The following is a 15,360-nucleotide window of genomic DNA, read 5'->3' as shown; positions in this document are numbered from 1 at the left end:
ATGGGGGACTTTTGGGATAGCATTGGAAATGTAATTGAGGAAAATATGTAATAAAAATATTTTAAAAAACAAACAAACAAAAAAACAAACAAATAAACAACAACAAAAAAGAATCAGAAAAACAGGCTCTCATCAGAAATCAAATGAGTGCCTCGATCTAGGATTTTCCAGGATCTAACACTGGAAAATATGTTGTTTGCAACCTACCTAGTTGAACGTACTGAATAGACCAGATCAGTGAATGTGCTGGCATTGGGTTACTCTTCTTCACATCCCTGATGATATTTAATGAGAAGTATCCTTTCTCCTCTCACTTTCCCTGCAGTGTCACACAACTGTGGCAAGGACTTTGGGTGAACTTACATTTGTATTGTGAGTATTAAGGAATCACACTGCATCTTAACAGCTCCCTATTACAGGTCCACTGTATGGTAGTCTGCCTTTACAGATTCATGTTCTTGGCAAGCACATATTTTTGATGCTGACAAATTTCAAATTCTCAAACATTTCTTTCTTAGATTCTATCTTTGATGGTGTACCAAGTCATTGACAACAGCAAGGTCATCTGAACTTTCTACCTTGTGGCAGTCCAAAATTATGAGTTTCCTACTGCACATGTCATCCCCAAACACATGTGAAATTGAGGATTGTGAAGAGAATGCCTATGTCAAGATAGCTTTGCTTGGTTTGACCCTGCACATGCTGGAATTGGAGGACCCATTTCATTACATTACTTTAGAAATTTACTCAAAGATGATATGAATATATTCATGTGAGTTGATGTCTAATCTTTTTATTCTGTTCCAAATGTCTGGTTGTCTCTTTTTTCAATAATATACTCTTCCATTATTGGAGATATAGAGACAGATCAGATTAGTAGATGGATCAGAATTTGCTCCTCAATTTTGGGTCAGCTAACATGGATCTTTCCCATTTTGTGCTAAACTCTAGAATTATTTTTTTTCTTATCAACAAAATGATATGATAACTGGGATTACACTGAACCTATGGCTCAAACTGAGAAGACCCAGACTGTGTATAACAGTCCATCCTCTGAGCATAAGAAGGGAGTATGTCAGCATTCATTTACTTCCTTATTTATGGCACCAAATTTTAGTTTTCCTCATATAGATATTTTATTATTAAAGTCAGATTTAAACCTATATATGTTAATATAAATGATGTTATATCTTACATTTCTGTCTGTACTATTTTACACTGGCATATAAGGTTGACTTTCATATGTGAACCTTACTTATGAAAGGTTACATAGGTCCAGCTATACTGTAATCATTTATTAAATCCAAGACGTTTTTCTTAACTTATTTCTTTAAAATTGCCAATTAAAGTTTTCCCCATTAATTGATTTATTCACTTTATATCGTGATCCTACTTCCTCCCCCACACACACAGTACCTCTCCCTATCTTGCCTCCCCTTTTCCTCTGAGAGGGTGGGGCCACTCTGAGATATCCCTGAACCCTGGCACATCAAGTCCCTGCTGGGCTAGAACATAATTTCCCATTGAGGACAGACAAAACAGCCTAGTTAGGGGTTATATTTGGGACAGAAATTTTAATTTGACTCATTATATACCTCTCTGTAAATGAAAAAGGAAGATGACCTTAAATGAAAAATATTTACAAGTCCCTGGGAGCTCTGGGGGGTCTGGTTGGTTGATATTTTTGTTCTTCCTGCGGGGTTTCAAACCCCTTCAGCTCCTTCTGCTCTTCCCTTAACTCCTCCATTAGAGTCCCTGTGCTTAGTCCAGTGATTGGCTGCAAGCATCTGCATTTGTATTGGTCAGGTTTATTTTGTTCCTTCTTCTAAGTAGGACAGAAACATCCACAATTGGGTCTTACTTCTTCTGATCTTCACATGATTTGTGAGTTGTATCGTGGTTATTCCGAGCTTTGTTCCTAATATCCACGTATCAGTGAGTGCATACTATGTCTGTTCTTTTGTCACTAGGTTATCTCACTCAGGATATTGCCTAGTTCCATCCATTTGCCTGTGAATCTCATAAAGTCATTGTTTTTAATAGCTGAGTAGTACTCCATTGTATAAATGTACCACATTTTCTGTATCCATTCCTCTGTTGAGGGTCATCTGGGCTGTTTCCAGCTTCTGGCTATTATGAATAAGACTGCTATGAACATAATGGAGCATGTGTCCTGGTTATATTTTAGAGCATCTTCTGGGTATCTGCCCAGGAGTGGTATAGCTGGGTCCTCAGGGGAAACTATTTCCAATTTTCTGAGGAACCACCAGACTGATTTCCAACAATATCAACCATCCAGACCCCAGAGATCCCAGGGACTAAACTACCAACCAAAGATTACACATGGAGGGACCCATGGCTCCACCTGCATATGTAGCAGAGGATGGCCTTATCTGCCAAAGGGAGGGGAGGTCCTTGGTCCTGTGAAGGCTCAATGACCCAGCATAGGGAAATGGTAGGGTGATGAGAAAGGAGTCAGGGGTGTGGGGAGCACCCTCATAGAAGCCAGGGGAAGGGAGAGGATAGGGGGGTTGCAGAGTAAAAACTGAAAAGGGGGATAACATTTGAAATGTAAATAAGTAAAATCACCAATAAAAAATATTTATTAATTCTAATTTGAGGTAAGTCACTTTGGTCTGTTCATTCTATAATAGTACATAATGAAAATACACATGAATGTTCAATAGATGTTAATTGTTCCTCAACTATTTAATTTGTTCTTATTAACAAAACAGTAGCAGAAGTAGACCACAGGGACATTCCAATAATGAAATAGTCTTAGAAATTTAGAACATTTGAAAGATGAACTATAAATGTGATTTGCATTCCACAAATCCCCCAGAAGGCTTTATGTTTAGCAAATATTTAATTCCATGACACCACAGAATAAAAATAATTCTGGGAATTCTTGAAGAAGTAGTGTTTCAATCAGTGCTTGTATTAAATAATAATAAAAATAGCATGTGATTGTTTCTTTTGCTGTATTTTAGTTAGTAGGATGGCAGTGTGGTTACAGCTTTACTTTTGAATAAGAAAGATGAAATTGGTCCTATTGACTAAAGTTCTGTTTAGGAAATTCTCCCCCATGCCAATCAGTTTGAAGCTCTTTCCCACATTCTTTTCTACTAGATGCAGTGTACCTTGGTTTTATGTTGAGGTCATTGATTCACTTGGACTTGAGCTTTGTGCAAGGTAACAAATATGAATCTATTTTCATTTTCATTTAATGCATTTCTATTGCATACAGACTACCAGTTAGACCACTACCATTTGTTGAAGCTGCTTTCTTTTTTCAATTGTATTTTTTGGCTGCTTTGTCAAAGATCAATGTCCATAAGTGTGTGGTTTTATTTCTAGGTCTTCAATCCTATTCCATTGATCTACCTGTCTGTCTCTGTACCGATACCATGCAGTTTTATCACTAGTGCTCTGTAGTATAGCTTGAGGTAAGTGATGGTGATTCTCCTAGAAGTTCTTTCATTGTTAAGAATTGTTTTCACTATTCTGTGATTTTTTTGTGTTGTTCCTGGTGTTTTTCCATATAAAACTGAGAATTACTAATTTTCTCATGTCTTTGAAGAATTTGGTTGGAATTTTGATAGGGATTGCATTGAATCTATAGATGGCTTTTGGTAGGATGCAATTACTACTGTCAATCCTTCCAATTCAAGAGCATGGAAGATCTCTCCATTTTCTGAGTTATGCTTCAATTTATTTCTTGAGAGAAATGAAGTTCTTGTCATATAAACCTTTCATTGTTTGGTTACAGTTAACCCCAAGATATTTTATATTATTTGTGAGGATTGTGAAAGGTATTGTTTCCCTATTTTCTTTTGCAGCACGTTTATCATTTTGTATGAAGGAAGGCTACTAATTTGTTTAAATTAATTTTATATCTGCCTACTTAGCAGAAGTTGTTTATCAGCTGTAGAAGTTCTCTGGTAGAATGTGGTGTTGCTTATGTATACTATCATATCATCTGCAAGTAGTGATAGCTTGACTTCTTTGCCAATTTGTATCCCTTTGATTTCCTTTTGTTGTCTTATTGCTCTGGGTAGAACTTTGAGTACTATATTGAATAGATATGGGGAGAGTGGGTATCCTTGTCTTGTCCTTGATTTTAATGAGACTGTTAAAGTATCTATCCATTTAATTTGATATTGGCTGGCACTTTGCTGTATATTGCTTTTATTATATTAAGTATGGGCCTTGAATTCCTGATCTTTACAAGACTTTTAACATGAAGGGGTGTTGTATTTTTTCAAATGCTTTTTCAGCATCTAATGAGATGATCATATGATTTTTCTTTGTTTATATAGTGGAGAATGTTAATGAATTTTCATACATTTTACCAACCTTGCATCCCTAGAATGAAGCATACTTGGTAATGGTGAATGATCATTTTGAAGTGTTCTTGGATTAGCTTTGCTAGAATTTTATTGTATAGTTTTACATAGATATTCATAAGCAAAATCGTTCTGAAGTTCTTATTTGTTGTGTCTTTGGATGGTTAAGGTATTTGTGTAAGTAAATAATTGTGGCTTCATCAAATGAATTAGGTTGTGTATCTTCTGTTCCTTTTTTATGGAATAGTTTGGGGAGTGTTGGTATTAGCTCTTCTTTTAAGGACTGTTAGAATTCTGCCACCTGGTCCTAAGCTTTTTGTGGTTAGGAGGTTTTTAATGATTTTTCTATTTTCTTAGGTGATATGGGACTGTTTAGATAGTATACCTGCTCTTGGTGTAAATTTGGTACATGGTATCTCTCTAGATAATTATCGATTTCATCTAGATGTTTTAGTTTTGTGGAGTATATGCTTTTGTAGTAGGATTTGATGATTGTTTTTTAATTTTCTCAGTTTCTTTTGTTATGTCTCCCTTTTATTTCTGATTTTGTTAATTTGGATATTGCCTCTGGGCCCTTTCGTTAGTTTGGCTAAGGGCTTATCTATCTTGATGATTTTCTCAAAGAATCAGCTTTTGGTTTTCTTGATTCTTTGTATCCCTATATTTGTTTCACTTTGGTTGACTTCAGCCCTGAGTTTGACTATTTCCTACCTTATTCAAAATTGACCATATAATCAGTCACCTAGCAAGCCTCAACAGATACACAAAGATTGAAGTAATCCCCTGCATCCTTTTGGATCCACACAGACTAAGGCTAGATTTCAATAACAACAAAAACAACAGAAAAACCACATATCCATGGAAACTGAACAACTCTCTACTGAATAATAACTTGGTTACAAAGAAATAAAGAAAGAAATTAAAGACTTTTTAGAATTCAATGAAAATAAAGGCACTACATATCCAAACTTATAGGACGCAATGAATACAGCACTAAGTGCCCTTGTAAGGGAACTGGATAGATCCTACACTAAAAACCACACACCCAAAAGCCCTAGAACCAAGTTAGTTTTAAATCCATAAACTTGTGTGTATTATTAATTAGTTTGCCAAACTACATCAGTGTACTGAAGTTTCACACAAATTTACTCAACTACCACAAAGTCACACCTCAGGCTTTAATGTGAAAATAAAACTATTGAAAACCCAGAAATTTGTCATCCTGTAGTGCATAAGGCACATCTGAGTCATCTCTCCATCCTTAAGTTTCTATACTAAATTGTGTAAGAAGTTTTTATGTAATTTTTAAGCTATGCAAGCCAAAATTTTATTTTCCTCAGCTCCACAAAGGCTAGATTCTCCCTGATTGGGGAATGATTCTTTTATGCTTTATAGGAAAGCTTTTAAATAACATACATCTGAAAAGAAAAAGACTTGAACATATGTGTTGGTCTTACAGAGCCTATTTTAATTTTAATGCAATTGCTACCTCTCTCGCAGAAGATGAGGGAGCTTTGAGGTGTGATGACTTTACAGGTGAGACTAGATACTGAGCCATGAGGCTCTGTAGGTGCTATCTGACCCTAGAACCACAAAACCTGCATTGCTATAAAGCCTGTGGTCATCATCTAGCAATGTTATCTAAGGTAAATGAGAGATTGCAAACTCTTGAAAGAATACAAAGCACTGACTGGCCTTGATAGGTTTACAGTTGTAGAAATTAGTTATCTTCAAGGAGTCTTCTACTAGGTATTGTGTACAAGAGGGAGATAATATGAACACTGAGTGATTTCAGGCCTTATTCATTCGTATCCAACACTGAATTAGAGAATTTCTTTAATATTGACTATTACTGATATGTAATTGTCTCGTGTACAAGAAACCAAAATATCTAGATGGCACATCTTGCTAGTTACCAACATTTTAAAAATAGATACAACAAAAACAAATGTATTGTCATAGGGGACACTAAGTCTGGACTTTCCCCCATCTTCACTTTCTCCTAATGGGGAATAATTACCTTCCAAACAAGTAAAGCAAATCTTCCAACGTTAAATCATCACACTCAGAATGCTAGTGGAATGTATAGCCTTCAATCAGTTCAGCATGAAATAGCAATTATTTGTAGCCATTGCTTCCTGAAATGCAATCGTGTTTCTATACACCTAGAGGTTGCCCAGTTTTTGGTTGCTGTTTTATTAACACATAGTGTATTGAACTTGTTCTTAAACATTCTTTATGCACAGGAATTTGTAAATGGCCCTGAAATTGATAACACCTGCATTAAATCATGATTCCCAAGGTATTTATTGCACCTATATTGTTAAAGGATTCTGGGATTATTATGAGGTCATCTAGTTTCTACAAAATAAGAACCCCTTCTCTAGCTTTCTCATCACAACAACACCCAGAGGTATCTGGAGTGAGGTCAAGTCATCACAATGCAGATGAAACAACAGCAGAAAGTTGAAGAGAAATGAAAACACAGAGCCCACAAGAGAATCCACCTTTCTGCTCCTCCTGCAGTCTTAGATAGGTGTTATTTATTCTTTTTCCAAATCACACACCTGTGTGCAAATTAAGAAGCAGAACATACAGACACAGTCAATAATAGCAGACTAGAGAGTTGATATTTTTTAAATCATTTATCAATTATAGGAAAAACAATTCTGGAAAAAGTCCCTTTTTTCCTATTTAGTTTGCTTTCCTAACCTTTGCTTAATTTGGTAGAGAGATATTGATTTGTATTTTTTAAAAGGTCAAAATCAATCATTGTTTATCAATCAAAACATAAAATCATTTGCATCATGTTCCATTTCGTTTAAATTCCATGTCGATAGTTTAGTCATTGGAAAAAGGAAGAATAGTTTGCCCTTCAAAAGTATTTTACTAGTATTCACAGAACTCATGCTTTGGTAATTTCACAAGAACTCAAAAGGTGGGGGTATTTAAGTAAACCCCACTTTGACGTAAGTAATACAATACTTTATAAAACCAGTCAATGTTGAAACCATAAATGGGAACATCTTATATTTAGTTCTCATCCCAGGTTTTCAATTTATTATTTCATTATAAAACACAGTTATAAAAATGGAATGAAATAAAATTCAAAGACACTGCCTTTTAAAATTCTATTCCTTCAGTTGAGATGAATTTATAGGCATGCCTTGCTCAAGCTCAATTCTTTATTAGGTAGCGCTCACAGAGATCCAGCATGTATGTACACTTGATTTTTACTGAGTTTCTGATGACTTTTGTATAACAAGGAGAACAATATGGAAATTCTTACAAATAAATACTCTATGAATTAGGAGCTTATTAAAGTCAAGTAAGAGTAGAGATTCATATATATATATATATATATATATATATATATATATATTCTCTCTTTCTGTGTGTATATGGCCGTCTCCTTCTTTGTCTCTCCATCCCTCCCTTTCTCTCTTGCTCCCTCTTTCCACCTTTCTCCTTCCTTCCTCTCCTTTTTATTTCTATCTCTCATTTCTTCCCCGTTTTTTTCTGTACATCTTTCATTGCCTCATTGCTGTCCAGATCCCTGACACATTGCTGCTATCAAATATTTTTGGGGCAAATGGAGGTTCAGCTCATGCACTTTCTGCATGCCTCTTCATTTGCTGTGATGCAGTTTGTGTAAGCTTACACTGGTTTAATGACAAACGGAAAGGGCTTCCTAAAGAAATATGGAGAGAGATCCGAGTGAATCTTTGTCATCAACTAAGGATTTTTACACATTGTAGAGATTATACCTTGCACTGGCCAGGTAAGCCTAATGCAGTTTTTAATTTGATAAGAAAAGAAATTAAATCCAAGAATTTATTGCACCAACTCACAACCTCAAATTGTTTCCATTTTCTTATTCCCAGGGGTCTTTCCACAGAATTAACCTGTCAGAAAGCAGGAAGGGAATAACACTGATTTATTACTAAAGGCAAAGAGTGACTTAAGCTTGAGGGATATTATGGGAAAGGCTCTAAAGGGAAAGAGTACATTGTGTTTAAGTTGACACAACCAGAAAGGTAAGTCATTAACTAAAAGTCCAGCATAGACAGGCATTTAATTTAGTCTTCTAGCCAACTAGTCCCTCAAGATTATAAAAATCTTACTGTTACATCCCAATAAGCTGATCATTTAAATGATACATGAGAATTGACTTGCTAGTTCACTTCAAACAGGAGACCCCAGAGAGCATAAAGATGTCCCAGAGAATCCGTCATTTACAAAGGATTTATAAAAGAGAATGCCAGTACCAAAGTTTATGTGACAAGTGACAAAAAACCACCTTTCATTTCGTTAAACATTTTTCGAGCAAATAACAGAGTAGCTTTCAATCTATAAGCTCACATAATCTAATTATCTTCTTAATGTTGTTAGAGAATATTATCCCATTTCAAGGTTTTTTGAAAATTCCCCAACCTCTATCACTCAAAGAATAGTAGGAAGTGCTGCTGAAATATATTTCTAAGCATAAAGATCAAAGCGAGTTCCAGGGGAAATTATCAGTTAAAGAATATAGCCTTTTTTCCTAATAGGGTCTCCATGCTACACTTCAATGTAAAGTTAATGAACAAATTCTATTTCTAGATCATCCAATTTAGATATTTTCATTCTGAGTTATTTTAATAACCTGCTGGGGTTACAACTAATTTGATATATGGTTTTATAAACTTTCATTTTTGTAGCCAAGTTTTGTATAATGATACTGATTTCAAACAACACATTTGTATCAACACACAGAAACACATACAAATGTTGGGTATCAACAAAAAGAAAACCAAGGACTTTGATTATTATATGAGCTTCTGGCTTTCTAGTAGGAGGAAAAAATGCAACTGTATCTGTTACATACCTCAGTAGCAAACTGCTGCAGCCCACCAATATTAATTGGTCCCTCTTCAGAAGCATGTAAGTTGCATCCTCCAACACAGAGGTCAGATGTTGGACAAACCATTCCACAAGTAAGACCAAGAGGGTTATCAGAAAAAATCAGCTTAGCTGCACCATAGTAGTTCTACAGAGAAAAAAGAAAATTTGTATCATGGCATAGTGTACCTTAAATGCCCAATTATGGTATATTATTTCTTTGGGGCTGCAACTGCATTAAAACTTAAGATGCTGAGATGCAAATGAGATGTGCATGCTGCAGTGGTGTTCACCAATCAGCATCTGGAAAATCACAAACAAGAATATCACACAGAAAGAAGATCTTATACAAATGTATTAATAAAATAGTTGTTATGTTTCAGAAAGTTAACATTTAAAAGAGTATCATTCACAACGCATGATAGCATAGCTTTTCCCTAAATTCTTCTTTATAGTTTTTTTTCCCCAAACTGAGTTAGGAACATGTTAAATGAGCTTTATAAAGAAATAACAGCTTTTAAGACAATAGCAATGAGAAAAATTATATTTGATAAGCTTCCATATGGCTAAATTTAAAACAGTTAGGTGCTCTACTCCTTGTCCCATCTGGTATATTTCAAGACACTCAGTTGATCAGTGTCTCTCAACTTCATCCTCTATCCAACGATGCGGATAGGCAGTTATGCCATGGACTCCTAGATGAGACCGGAAACAGCTCATTATCTTGCCCATTCCAAAATAATGGATGTCTACAAAATAGCTTATGATATTTGTATTGACAATAATTTGGTAGCCTAATTCATTAATAAGCAAGATAATCCAAATCATCAACTAAAATTTAAAAACAATTAAATAATTGAATGGCTTGTAAACCAGGACAATCAGGAAGAGACTAAGGAGACATAACACATAAACATAAAATGGTGTCTCAAAGTGAGTCTTATTCAAATAAACTTTAGATGTTTTCATTAGAATGAAATCTCTGTTGGGTTTATGGGGTTATCATAAGTGTGCCTTGCTTGCACAAAAAGTGAAGTGGAGAGTTATGTGCAGATAGAGTTTGTTGTTCACGGAGGCAGTGTCATGGCTTGTGTTTCTGAAAATTTTTAATTAGATATTTTCTCTATTTACATTTCAAATATTATCCCCTTTCATTTTGTTTAGTGGTTCTTCCATATTTCCGCAGTCCTTTGATAATTCTTGATTCCTTCTGATCATCTCTAACACCTCACTGTGGAAAGTGGACTAATAAAAAACATTCTAAACTATTAGCAGACAAAAATATAAACACCTGGCAGTTATGATAAAATGGTAAGTGGTGTGCATACAAACAGGACCCTATCATAACTGCCCTATGAAAAGCCCAACAAACAGCTGAAAGAGTCAGATGCAGATATTTTCACCTAACCAATGGACAAAAGCTGCTGACCCCTGTGGTTGAATTAGGGAAAAGCTGAAAGAAGCTGAGGAGGAGGGCGACCCCATAAGAAGACCAGTAGTCTCAACTACCCTAGACTCTTGGGGTCTCTCAAACACTGAGCCACTAACCAGACAGCATACACCAGCTGATATGAGGCCCGCAAGACATATACAGCAGAGAACTGCTGGGCCAGGACTCAGTCAGAAAAGATGCACCTAATCCTTTAGAGACTTGAGGCCCCAGGGAGTGGGGAGGTCTGGTAGGGTGGGGTGGGATGGGAACATCCTCTTGGAGACATGGCGGGTGGAGGTGTGGGACATGGAACAGTCGAAGGTGGACCAGGAGGAGGATAAGGTCTGGACTGTAAAAAAAAAAGATTAAAGAATAAAAATTTTCAAAAATGTTAATTTAAAGAAACGAGTTACTGACAAGTTAAAGAGAACAAAATGACTAAAGTAATGTTGACAGCATTTCAATAAAAGAGAGGATAAAATAAGCAAAATCATCACCACAGTATATAGATCCCTTTATTGTTAAAAATGTATCATTTTAGAACAAATGTAAGAAAAGGAAAAAAATCTATGATTTTAACAGTATTTGTGATGGTAGGACTCCTCAGAACAAACATTGTCTAACACATATAAAGTGTTAATAAGTATATATTTTCTAGACATATAATAAGAATATATACTAAACTCAAATCATAACTAAGAAACACAAGCAATAAAAATCAAATAATTGGTTGATGAATATCAAACATCAGATGAGCCATTATGGCAAAGTTCATTCTAAAGTGTACTACTCTCCTGTCCATTGCATTACAAAATGTCATATCATTTAGGTAGAACACGTATTTTTATTAACAGATACTTATATACACACATACTTTTCTTTATAAAATATACAGAACATAGACTGTGATTTGACTGTGTTTGAGTTCTACTTGCTGCATATGCTGTATAGTTTTTCATTTTTAGTTTCTTCATCAGGAAGTATCATTAAATTGGAATAGGCAATGCTTTCTCAGCTGTTGTGACAGTTGAAGCTGAGTACCAAAAGGAAAAGAGAAATAAATAGAATTTCTTTTTGCAAAACAACTTTGTGCTTCAAATGGCACACCAAGAAAGTAAAAAAGATATAAAATGTTTGAAAACCAATGTAAGATATTTGAATCTAGAGCATAGGTAGCATGGTAGTTCAATGGTGGGAAAAATTACAACCAAATCTTTAAACTTGCTAAAGGTAAATATTCAATAAACTTCACAGTAGGCATTGTATTGATGAGTGATTAATTTGGCTAGAGTTTTTGATGTAGAAAAACATGTCTAGAAGAGACACATGAAATTTGTGCTTCCTCCAGATTATAGAGATCCCTGATTGCCAACCGAAACAATTCGAATTTTAGTTGATTCATTTAATTAAATTTGTTTTATTTTCTTTGTTATATTTTGATTTGGTTTGGTTTGGTTTGGCTTTTGAGATTGGACTTCTCTAGATAGTCCTACTTGTCCAGGAACTTCATATGTAGACTACTCTGGTTTTGAACTTACAAAGATCTATATTCTTCTGTCTTTGGAGTGCTGAGATCAAAGATATCTTCTGATATCTCCCCCAATTTCTTTCTTTAGTAACTGGAAGTTTTTGTCATACAGTTCTTTCACTTGCTTGACTAGAGTTACACCAAGATATAGTATATTATTTGTGGCTGTTGTAAAAGATGTGATTTCACTGACTTCTTTTTCAGCCTGCTTATTGTTCATATAAAGGAGGGCAATAGATTTTTTTTTAATTTAATTTTGATTCAGCCACTTTACTGAAGGTGTTTATCAGCTTTAGAAGTAGTAACATAGTAAAAATGAACATTTCACCAAAAGTAATATACACATTCAATGCAATTTCCATCAAAATTCCAACACAATTATTTAAATACCTTAAAAGAGCAACTCTCAACTTCATATGGAAAGAAATAAAAGACCCAGGATAGTTAAAACAGTCTTGAACAATAAAAGAATTTATGGTGGTATCACCATGCCTGATCTCTAGTAATAATCCCTGAGCAATAGTAATAGAAATTGCATGGCATATCAGGTCAATCAATGGAATAGAATCAAAGACCCTGAAATAAACCCATATACCTAAAGACAGTTGATTTTTGACAAAACAACCAAAACCATACAATGGATAAAATAAACCATTTTTAACAAATGGTACTGGTCTACCTGGATGTCTGTATGTAGAATAATGATTTTTTTCAGCCCAAAAGCATTTGTCTGGCCTACAAGATGGAAAGGATAAAGATGGAGCAGAGACTGAAGGAACAGCCAACCAACAACTGCCCCAATTTGAGACCCATCCTAGGTGAGAGAGCCAACCCTGACACTATTAATGATATATATAATCTTACAGACAGGAACTTAGCATAACTGCCTCCTGAGAGACACCTAACAGTGGATGGAGGCAGATGCACAGACCCAGAGCCAAACATCATGCAGAACCAGAGAGTCTTGTGGAAGTGTGTGGGATAGAAGTGAGCAAGAAGGAGAGATCAAGAACTCCATAAGAAGACTCACAGAGTCAACAAACCTGGATCATGGGTTCTCACAGAGCCTGGGCCATCAACCAGGGAGCATGCAGGACCTGGATCTAGACACCCTACACATTTGTAACAAATGTCCAGCTTGGTCTTCATGTGAGTCACCCAACAATTGGAAAGGGGGCTGCCTCAGTCTCTGTTTCCCGCCATTGTATCCTCTTTACCCTATGTGGACTGCTTGATTGGGCCTTGGTGGGAGAGGATGTGCCTAGTCCTGCTGGAACTAGATGCCCCAGGGTGATGTCATACCTATGAGGAGTCCCCTTCTCTAAGGAGACGGAAGAGGGCATGGTGGGGAGGGATGTGTAAGGGACTGGGAAGAAAGGAGGGAGCTAGCAGTGATCAGGATGTTAAGTGAAAAAAAACAAAAACAGAAAAAAGATATGTGCCACGATACCCAGCATAATTGAAACTTTTTAGTGGAAGGATTCAGGTACCTACAGTAGATAGGCTTGTCCCCTAGTTGAGAATGGGCTACCCATCTATCTCAAAACTTTTAACCCAGAATTGTTCCTGTCCAAAGAAAACACGGGATCAAAAAAAAAAATAAAAATAAAATAAAATGGAGCAGATACTGAAGGAAAGGCTATCCAGAGACTGTCCCACCTAGGTATCCATCTCATCTGCAGACACTAAACCCAACATTATTGCTGATGTCAAGCAAGAAGCGCTTGCTGACAGGAGCCTGGTATGACTGTTCTTGAGAGGTTCTACAGATGCACACACTCATGACTCACCTTCAGACTGAGCCAGGAGACCCCAATGCAAGAGCTAGTGGAAGGATTTAAGAAGCTGCAGGGGATTGCAACACCACAGAAGGAAAAATATCAACTAGCTGGACCGTCCACAGCTCTCAGGGACTAAACTAATAACTAAAGAGTCCACATGACTCCAGCTGCATATGTCAGAGAGGATGGCCTTATATGGCATCAGTGGGAGGGGAGGCCCTTCGCCCTGTGGAGGCTTGATGCCCCAGCAGAGGGAGATGATACAGTAGTGAGGTGGGAGTGGGTGAGTGGGTGGGGGAGCACCTGCTTAGAGACAAATGGGAGGGAGGGTGGGATGGGGGGGTCGCAGAGACAAGAACAGAAAGGGAGACAAAGGTTGAAATGCAAATAAATAAAATAACCAATAAAAAAGAGAGATTAAATAAAAATTACTAAAGAGATCATATGAAAATTCTCTGAAAGGAAATTGGAGAAGAGGATGTGTCAGGGAGAATCAGGAACCAGACTAGAGAAAGAAAGCATCAGTGGGTGAGCAGGTATCAGAGAACCACAAAGATGGTCTTGAAAATGGGTAGTGCAAACACCTAACCATGATGAAGTCATCTTGCAACCCACCTTCAATATGCCCAGATCAGGCCAGTGTTTGGAGATGTGAGTACTCACAGTTGAACCACTCAGAATCCTGTCAAGAAGGGGACATATTCTTAAACCTTCCCTGGAAGCCACAGGATCAATATCAATTCTGCCCTTCAAGCAAGTGAGATGAGTCTTAAGGTATTTAGCTCTTAAGTCTTTTAATAGTAAAGGCTAGAAAATTTAAATAGAGAAGGTACTTAGTAGACAGCTAGTTTGATTCCAATTAGAAGATTAAGACCTAGACTGCCCCACCCAGGGATCTATTCCATATACAACCAGCAAATGCAGACACTATTGCATATGCCAGAAAGATTTTGCTGACAGGACCCTGGCATAGCTCTCTCTTGTGAGTCTAAGTCAATGCTTGTCAAATACAGAAGTGGATGGTCACAGTCATCTATTGGATGGAACAAAAGGCCCCTAATGAACGAGCTAGAGAAAGTGACCAAGGAGCTAAAGGGGTCTGCAACCCTATAGAAGAAACAACGATATGAACTAACCAGTACTCCCCAGAGCTGTGTCTCTAGTTGCATATGTAGCAGAGGATGGCCTCGTAGGGCATCAATGGGAGGAGAGGCCCTTGGTATTGTGAAGATCATATGCCCAAGTACAGGGGAATGCCAGGGCCAGGAAACAGGAGTGGGTGTGTTAGGGAGCAGGGTGGGGGGAGGTTATAGGGGGCTTTGGAGATAGCATTTGAAATTTAAATGAAGAAAATATCTAATAAAAAAGTAATATATATATATATATATATAT

General features: G+C 36.5%; 1 protein-coding gene across 1 annotated transcript in view; it reads right to left on the bottom strand.

Annotated features, from left to right (window-relative positions):
* Dpyd (dihydropyrimidine dehydrogenase) overlaps positions 1-15,360 on the bottom strand; it is an 849,196-nt gene that overhangs the window by 630,948 nt on the left and 202,888 nt on the right. Inside the window, exon 5 of the mRNA XM_021158977.2 lies at positions 9,214-9,375. Coding sequence (XP_021014636.1) covers positions 9,214-9,375 — 162 coding nt within the window. The remainder of the gene's footprint in view (positions 1-9,213; positions 9,376-15,360) is intronic.

The sequence above is a fragment of the Mus caroli genome, chromosome 3 (genome assembly GCF_900094665.2).
Source record: "Mus caroli chromosome 3, CAROLI_EIJ_v1.1, whole genome shotgun sequence".
NCBI lineage: Eukaryota > Metazoa > Chordata > Mammalia > Rodentia > Muridae > Mus > Mus caroli.
This window is presented reverse-complemented; position numbering and strand designations above follow the sequence as displayed.